Source organism: Brugia malayi, assembly GCF_000002995.4.
Source record: "Brugia malayi strain FR3 genome assembly, contig: Bm_v4_Chr4_scaffold_001, whole genome shotgun sequence".
NCBI lineage: Eukaryota > Metazoa > Nematoda > Chromadorea > Rhabditida > Onchocercidae > Brugia > Brugia malayi.
The window spans coordinates 2,857,621-2,866,769 of NW_025062478.1; the positions used below are offsets into that span (position 1 = coordinate 2,857,621).

General features: G+C 21.9%; 2 protein-coding genes across 2 annotated transcripts; one reads left to right on the plus strand and one right to left on the minus strand.

Annotated features, from left to right (window-relative positions):
- Positions 1-188: 188 nt before the first annotated feature.
- On the minus strand, positions 189-5,384 carry Bm9275 (Uncharacterized protein; the record flags this gene model as incomplete). The annotated part of the gene is made up of 8 exons (XM_043081425.1): positions 189-371; positions 536-603; positions 1,560-1,702; positions 1,936-2,030; positions 2,615-2,723; positions 3,870-4,033; positions 4,476-4,541; positions 5,154-5,384. The coding sequence occupies 8 exons, from the start codon at positions 5,382-5,384 to the stop codon at positions 189-191; spliced, it is 1,059 nt and encodes a 352-aa protein (XP_042937359.1).
- Positions 5,385-7,013: 1,629 nt separating this feature from the next.
- On the plus strand, positions 7,014-8,904 carry Bma-moc-2 (putative molybdopterin binding domain containing protein; the record flags this gene model as incomplete). Its single annotated transcript, XM_001893379.2, has 6 exons — positions 7,014-7,035; positions 7,601-7,679; positions 7,866-7,954; positions 8,176-8,231; positions 8,464-8,625; positions 8,812-8,904. 6 exons carry the CDS (start codon positions 7,014-7,016, stop codon positions 8,902-8,904), a joined length of 501 nt encoding a protein of 166 aa, XP_001893414.1.
- Positions 8,905-9,149: the final 245 nt, after the last annotated feature.

Genomic DNA, 9,149 nt, shown 5'->3' on the forward strand with positions numbered 1-9,149 from the left:
TGTACTGAAACAACAAATAACTCAATTTATTTGTTAATTATAAAAGTTTGTAAATGTTTCAAATAGCATAAATATACTGCATTATGTTTGACTTGAATGAAATTTGAATGAAATTATTATATTTAAAATATAAAAATTTTTACATTAACAAAAGATTACAATTAAAATTATAAAATTAAAAATATTTTTCAAAAATTAATAGGTGGTCTAAAAATGACAACACGTGTTAATCGTTTCGTGACGACATCTAACATTTGCAACAATCTTGATGCTGGCATATCACCACGTGGTCGTGGCAAATTAAGCATAATTAAATCAGCATTTGCTGATTCACTTCTTATCAAACTATTTAATCCAACAGGTGGTTCATTCTGCAATTAATTCAACTGATCCATCAAATATTAGAGTCAAAAATTGAATCACTGCAAAAAATTCGTTAGGAAAATATCAAAAAATTTCATTCACTTCTAATTTTACTTATCTATTTTATGCAAATCACTTTTGACTTATGTTTTATAGATAATTACTGATTCACCTTATATATTCGCCGACCTTTTGACCCTTCGTTTTCTTGCATATTTTGATGTGTTGAAAGTTTAGCAGCTAAAATTATTATTACAAGTTTTCGAATTAGATTAATTGTTTTGGAGAAGAAAAAAAATGTCACCTGAATGAATTTGGGGAAAAAAAATTTTCAAAACCAGAATTAAACTTTGTTGTCACAAACTTTATGCAACTTTTTAATTGTTTGATCTTGCCGAAGCTAACAAAATATGCTTTAACATGGAAAATTTTCACAAATTGCGTTATAAGATAACAGAAAAAAAAAATAATTTTATGTTTAGAAATTGTTTAAAAATCAATTTACTATTATTGTTATTATATGAATTTATTCATTAATAGTTATAGAAATTGAAGAGAGTAAGAGGGAGAGAAAACATTAATTTTATGTTTTGTGCTTTCAATGTTAAATTTTTTTATAATTCTCAAACAATTTAAAATTTTGTAATTATTCAATTTTACCCAACCAAATAGAAAATGTTTTAACGTGAAAAATTTTTTCACAAATTTCATCGTATGATGGCTTAGAAATTGTTTGAGAAAAAGTAGTTAAACGGAATAATGAAATAATATAAAATAAAAAAAAAAAAAATTAGGCATGAATTATTACGAATATTATTACTATTAATTATTATTATTAGTATTATTATTGTTAATTATTATTATTGCTTTATTATTCTCATTACTATTGTTGTAATTATTAGGAATCATTATCGTAGTTACTATTATTGTCATTATTGCTGATTATTATTATTAATGCTATTGTTATTAAATCAATTATTATTATTATTAATAATACTATTATCATTCTTAATGATATTATATTCTCTGTTACTGTATTTTTAATTTGTACTTTTAATTATTATGTGCTCATAAAGTTAATATCTGTATATTATTTGAAATTTGAATTGAAATCATTGAAATTAATTAACATAAATATCATAAAATATAATTATATTAATAAATTACGATGAATGATACGAATAAAACATAAGTACATCCATATGCTGCAATATCATCGGCAGCAACTGATCGAATTTCTATACTATCAGCTTCAAGCGATGCCTGATGAATTCGTTTAGAAGTTTGATCTTTGACATCGTCAACTTCTGTCTCTTTAATCACCGCAAATATTCGAAGTCTGAATGAATTATAATTTTGTTAAATGCATTTCATATTACTAAAACATTTTTTATTTATCATATACTATTATCATTTTATATATTGTTAAAATTTACCATTAATTATTAAAAATTTTCATAATTTAAATACTGAAAAATGATTGAACGTATTAAGTAAAACTTACTAAAATTATAGTTATTCTATTCTTAATTTAATTACTCCTTTAAATTTTAAAAATAAATTTCTAATTACTTTGTAAATGTCCATCGATAATTTCTAGAAATAACATAAATAAAGGATAGCAAAAGATCATCACCTTCCACAACCCACCATAAATCCAATGTAGACTAAATTTTAATTATTGATTATGGTAAGTCAAATTTTAAAAAATTCATGAAATATTAGAATCTTTTAAAGTTTAAATATAATTGACTAGAATTTTGATTAAGAAAATTATTTATTGGGAACAAGCATTTAACTTTTTAAAGACAAATACTTGTTATCAATAATAATTATTACACACTTGCTATCAATAATAATAATCATAAGTTAAAATCTTGTTATCAACAATTATATCTATTTAAGTCACAAATCATCATTCACCAGTGATAACAGACTAATTATCAACTGATAGCATATTAATTATCCTATTCGACTAGCCAATTTTAACAAATAGCTAAGAGCAACAGAAAAATAATTGCGCAAAATCAATTATCATTAGATATCAGTAGTATCAGTAGATAATTTTATCAATTTAACAACCTTAACACTTAAACTATTAGCTACTATTGATAATGCATTGATTATTTAAAATTTTTTGATTACTAACTACTTGAATTGATAATTCAGGTAAATAAAAAATTAATCAAATAATTAGTTGTGTCAAGGAAGTATTTATTTTACAAAATAACTTTAAGTATTTCAAACTAACAGCCAAATTGAATGGCACAGGTTTCCACAAATCACCCTTACATATTAGCAAGCATTTGTCAACTGTCGCTGCAATTCGATTCCACAATTCACCTTGTCCAGGATATAAACTACAAAAAAATAAATAAACAAAATTTTCTCATTCAAATAATTAAATTAAATTTAATCAAGCTTATTAATTATTGGCTTATGTGAGACCTCAATGATTTTAACAGTACTGTTTTTTGAATAATTAGACTTATCTTTTGAATAATCTTTCCGATAATTTTAACAATCTTTGCTTGTTAAACCAAAACAAAAATACACTAAAGTGACTGGAAATTAAATTTTAGTGAATGACAAATTTATTTTTGAGAAAATTTAATAAATTTACTCATAATATCATTACAGTATTATATTATTCCTAGTTAAAATTTTCATTTTTTTTTTAAAAAAGTTTTTATCAGCAATGATTAAATTATTTGAACAATTTAGTGACAACAAAATATGCTAATTGATGAGAAAAAATAAGTTAAAAGATTAATTGTTTTTAATTTTTCCAATAAAAATTTGTTACCAATACTTCATTATTTTAAACTTCAATGTAAAGTTCGTCTTTTTTCATTCGGTAAAAAAAGTGAAAAATTAGAAAGTTGTAACCAATTAAGTTTTTCGTTTTTTTTAAAGTTGCACATTTTAAAGTAATCGTAAAATTTGAAATATGTGTGTCCTTAGGCAATTTTTTCTTTTTTTATTTAACGATATTTGTGATTGAATTTCAAACATTCGAATTTCAAACTTAATTTTTCTTCCAGCAAAGAAAATAAAAATGAAAATGTATTAGTATATTGAGTAAATTATATACCAATAGTGTAAATTTCAAATTTTATTTCTTCAATCAAATTTTTTTTCTGTTTTTTTTTTTTAAGATGAGAATGTATGAATTGATTTAAAATTTCAATTAATTCTATAGGAAAAAGAAAAAATATATGTCAATTAATTGTAATTCATTTAAAACTTTGGATTTTTATTTTTGAAATATGATTGTATGAATTGATTTAAAATTTTAATTTTGTTTTAAAAAATATACGTAAATTAATTGAGAATCTTTTTAAATTTCAATTATTATTTCATGGATCAAATTTTAGAAACATAAAAAGAATAAGAAAAAAGTTAAATCGGTTTTTTTGAAAATTCTCTTCCCCTTTCTTTCTTTAACCTATTTGTTTACTACTAAGCAAAAGAAAAAACAAGCAAAAGCGAAACAAAATGCTAACAAATTTGATGAAGAGACACATTTCGGAAAATCGATAATAATTGTATTTGGTTTCAGGATTCCTAATCCGGAACACTGAATTACAGCTGAAGCAGTTTCATTTAATTCACTTAAATTCTCATATGATACAACCAAATGATGAGCATTGAGGCATGATTCACCAATCTAAACCAAAAAATTAAAAAGTAGAAATAAAAAATTGAAACATAAATGCAAAAATTTTGGTAATAAAAATGAATTTGAAGAAGTTAAAAAAAAAATAAATAAATAATGAATAAACATAAAGTAATTAAATTTTAATTTTTCGGGAATTATTTAATATTTTGAAAAATTAATGATTAAAATTAAAAATTATTTGGCACAATTACTTCACAATTAAATATAATTTTAGCCATTAAGCATTTAACTCTTTTTTTTTTAATATAAAAAATTTAATTATAAAATTGACTAATAATTGTTTTCGTTTTTTTCTTTTTTCACTGATGAATTAAAGAAAAAAGAAAAGAAATTGCAAAAATATAAAAATATTTAAAAAAAAAAAAAAAAGAGCCAAAAATAAAGTTTGTCAATGATTTAAAAAAATATTGAAATTATGAAAAAATCAAACCAGTTGTGTTACAGCATCTTCCACTAAACGTAAATATTCACCGGTATCTGGATCCTGTGTATGTCCCTGAAAATTTTATTTCAATCTTTTTAGATAAATTTAAAAAAGTTGCTTAATTCTTGTTTCGTTTGTTTTTGATAAAAATGTAAACATAATTCCTAAATATTCATTTATAAATTATTAAAAATAAATTCTGTAAAGAAATATTCTTGTTTACAATATTTTCTACCTGAAATTTGTCCTAAATATTCATTTATAAATTATTAAAAATAAATTCTGTAAAGAAATATTCTTGTTTACAATATTTTCTACCGGAAATTTGTTATGAAATAAAACAGAAGTTTTTATTCAACAAATTATCTTTTTCTAAATCCTTTTTTTTTTTTTAATTTATGTATTTAGTCTAATTAAATGTATTATGTATAAAAAGAATAGAAATATGTGCTTAATATGATTTTTTATCTTTTTTAGTAAAATATTATGAAGTGTATTCAAGTTTTTAATAAATTTAAACTTATTTTCATTCATTTAATTTATTTATTTACACACATATATCTTTCAGTAATAAAAATAAATTTGTTAAAAGTATAAAATGTAAATTAATTAGCAAAAAAAAAAAGAAAATAAATAAACAAATAGGAAAAAAAAAAGTGTAAAAATATCGAAGAACAACAGCACTTCACATAATACAGCAACAATATTAGATGCTGCACCATCTTTAATCCATTCTGCTACAGCAATTAATTTTTGACAATTAACAAGCCATTCGGGATTTTCATCAATTTGCATAATTAAAATTTGTGGATACCATTGATGCTCAAAATCTTTATGACTATAAACACAACGTAGCAAACGATATGCTATATCAATACGCCATCGTTCAAAATATTCCCACCACCACCAAATCATTCCTTTTATTTTATTTAATGAAATAATGAATTTAAAAAACTCTGATTTATATGTAAAATTTAATTTTGAATTATTTTCTCTCTTTTTTTTTTTATGTAAATTATTTCTAAAGTGAAGAAGAGAATTTTTTTTTTTAAATTTATTCACAAAAAATTGAAGAAATATATGCTTAAAAAGAATATTGGTTTTTGTTTTATAATGAAATGTTTCATAAAATATATTATGGGTTTTAGTAAATTTAAATTTTATTTCTAGCAGTATTTGTTAATTGGAACTTTAATATTCTAATAAATATTCTTTTCTGTTATAAAGCGAATCAGGAATAATTGACGGATAATCATGCAAATTATACATGAAAATTTTATGCTAAATTTTTTATAAAATCAGACGAATTGAAATATTTTAGAAATATCTTGAAATAGTTAAAAGTATTGTTATATTATAAAAATTTAGTTTTATTTAAATAATTTGTCTAATTGATCCGTAAACTCTTTTAATTTATAATTTTTGAAAATTTATATGCATTTGGTGAATCGATTTAATTCAATTTTTATTAATATTTACCATAAAATGAAAAAATCGAAGAATATCATTTGTCGTTTATTTGTTATAAATATCTATAAATATTCAAATTGTTTATTCTAATTTTTTCTTTTTTTTTTTAATTTACTAAATTTAATTTAATAACTAATCAAATTTTTATCGATTATCTCTATCCTTGATATTATCCAATAATTATCTTAATATAAATTAACTGATTATTATATAATATTATGAGTAGAAGAGAACTAATTCGTACAAAAGTTTTAATAGAAATTATGTCACAATTTTCTTATAATATTTATTTGGAATAAATCCTTTATCAAATCAATAAATCTTTATCACAAATCTTTCTTCTATGTAAATCAACGCAAATGTTATCAAGTAATTAACACATTTTAAAAAAAAAAGAATTAAAAATAAGTTGTCATCAAGAAAAAAAATTTCATATCAATATAATATATGTATATGTTTCAGTAAAAATTTTTAAGATAAAATTAAATTTAATTTAACCCATTTAAAATGATAAATTCCCAATTTTCTTTGTTATCTTTTTTTTCTTTTTTTTTAAAGCAAAAATATTTCTTGAAATAATTTAATAGTTTGCAACACTTCTATATTTCTTCTATTTTCAGAGAAATATATGCGATGCAAAAATTTTCCATTAAATTAATTTAGTAATTTAAAAATTTCATATTTTACACTTACAGAATGCTAAAAAATATGTAACGTATGTAAGCCTAATTAAATTGCTAACAATTTAAAAAAAAATAATTAAATTCACTTTTATTCACTATGTTTTATCAATAATATATTATTACCGTTTGCAAAATTCAAACTATTTGTAAATAATATTTATAACTTTGTTTTTTTTTTTTTTTTAAATTTTGTTTGTCTAATTATTAATTTCTGAAATGAAATAATAAAAAGGAATTGAAAATAAATATTACAAAAAGTCATCAAATAATGAGTCATCAAATGATCGATCATATTGCATTCGTTGTTTTCATTCAACGATGGCCGTAAAAAATGAATCGATATTTTATCAACGAGTAATTAATTAAAATTAATTTTGTTGCAATATTCGATATGCGAATTGCTATACTTACAGGTATTTTCTTTTTTAGAAAAAATTAATTAATTAATTTGAAAAAAAAAATTAAATTTCAAATAATATCGATTGACAGATAAATTAGAATGGTGAAATGAGTAAAATAGCTATGATTGATTGATCGATCGATAAATATAAAATAGTTTTTAGTTAAATTATTATCAAATAGATTGTTGATTGGACAGGTACAATAGATAGATAATAAGCAACACGTGAAGGTGTGATTCTACTTTTTTTTCTATGTGAAAATAAATTTAAATTATAATAATATATTAGATGGAATTAAATACATTTCAAATAAAGAATTCCGGAAAAGAAATTATTAATGTTTATTTCGAATTTAGATTATAAACTTTTCTCAGTTTAGATTAATAAAAAAATGTAACCAATCTATGGTATATTTTGATGAGATTAATAAATATAAAATGAAATGAAAAAATTATTTATTGTAAATAAATCAAAAAAGTGTAGTGTGAGATTAATTTTATACTGATTAATTTGAATTGTAAATTTAGATTTAATTCATTTTATAATACTTTTTTCATATTTTTTATGTCATTTATAGTGAGTGATTCTTGTTGGAATGGCACAAGAGAGGATATTAGTGGTCCAGTTCTACGGCAATTAATAATTAATTCGAATATGTTAGTTTAAATTATTTTAAAATATGAACCAGAAATAATAAATCGAAATTTATTAATTTCAATCTTCTTAACTTTACATTTATATCTAATTTTAGTTTTTAAATAATATAAAATTATTCTTAAAAAAATTGAAATTAAACTTTGATAATTTAAAAAGTTTTTTCTTTTTTTTTTTGAAAAATATAGCTTATCTAATTCGGATGTGGAAAATTTCCTGGTATCAGATGAGAAAGAAGAAATTGCGCATATGCTAATTAATTTATGCAAAACTTTCGGTATGTTTCATGTCCTTTCAAAATAATTCTTCTTGATAATTATGCTATAAATTATTGTAGTAATACTAAGTAATGTCTTTGGGATGATAGTAACTCGGACATTTACTTATCAATTATCACCTTATTGCTTCTAAAGTTAGATAAATGCGAAAAAAAGAAGAGATAGTATGATTTCGTAAAGTTAGGCTTACTTTAATTTGTATTCAAAAGTTATCCTTTAGATGTGATTGTATCAACGGGTGGAACTGGTTTTTCACTACGAGATGTTACACCCGAAGTTAGTTTCTTACTCAATTCTACATCCTACTTAACTTTTATTTTTTATATTTTTATTCCTGAGAACAACTCAAATTGTAAGTTCTTTTTTTTTTTTTTAAATTCAATGTAATAAAAGTTCAATGGGAAACTTATAAAAAAGAAATTTTCCCCCTTTTTAATGAATTAAATTACTTTAGAAAAAAGGACAATTATCAGTATTATCATTTGGATTGATATCATTTTTCTTTCAGGCAACACAAAATGTTATTGAAAAAAAATGTGGCGGAATAGAAACAGCACTTCACATGCGCTCATTGCAAGCTACGCCACTTGCTGCACTATCACGGCTATGTGCGGGTATTCGTGGCTCTACGTTAATTGTTAACTTACCCGGAAGTCCAAAAGCTGTTAAGGTAAGCTTATTCCTGCTTAACTAATATATCATTTTACACTTCTCACTGTAATTCATAATAATGATTAAGAAATTAAAATATTATTAAGCCTAAATCCAAAAACTACAAATAATCAACTAAATAGGCATAAAACGTGAAAAAGGTATTTTAATTATTTTCAAGTATAAATGAAAATAAACATTATAGGAATGTTTCGAAGTGATAGAGAAGATATTACCACATGCGGTGGACCTTCTCACTGCAAAAGTAGTAAACCAGCATCATTTGTCAAATCACTGAAAATCCTGCACTTCGACATTACTATGTGAATACTTTTTTTTTTTTTTATTCCAAACTTTTATTCTGATGGCATTAACAAATTTGATTAGACTTATGGAAGAACATGATCAAAAAGAAAAAAGATTTTGAGAATAATTATATTTTAGACTTCCTATAAAGTCTTTTCAGCGATAAATTTCACTTCCAAATATATAATTTCACCATTAGATACCAATTTTTATTTTTGGGAATGATATTCAGAAACT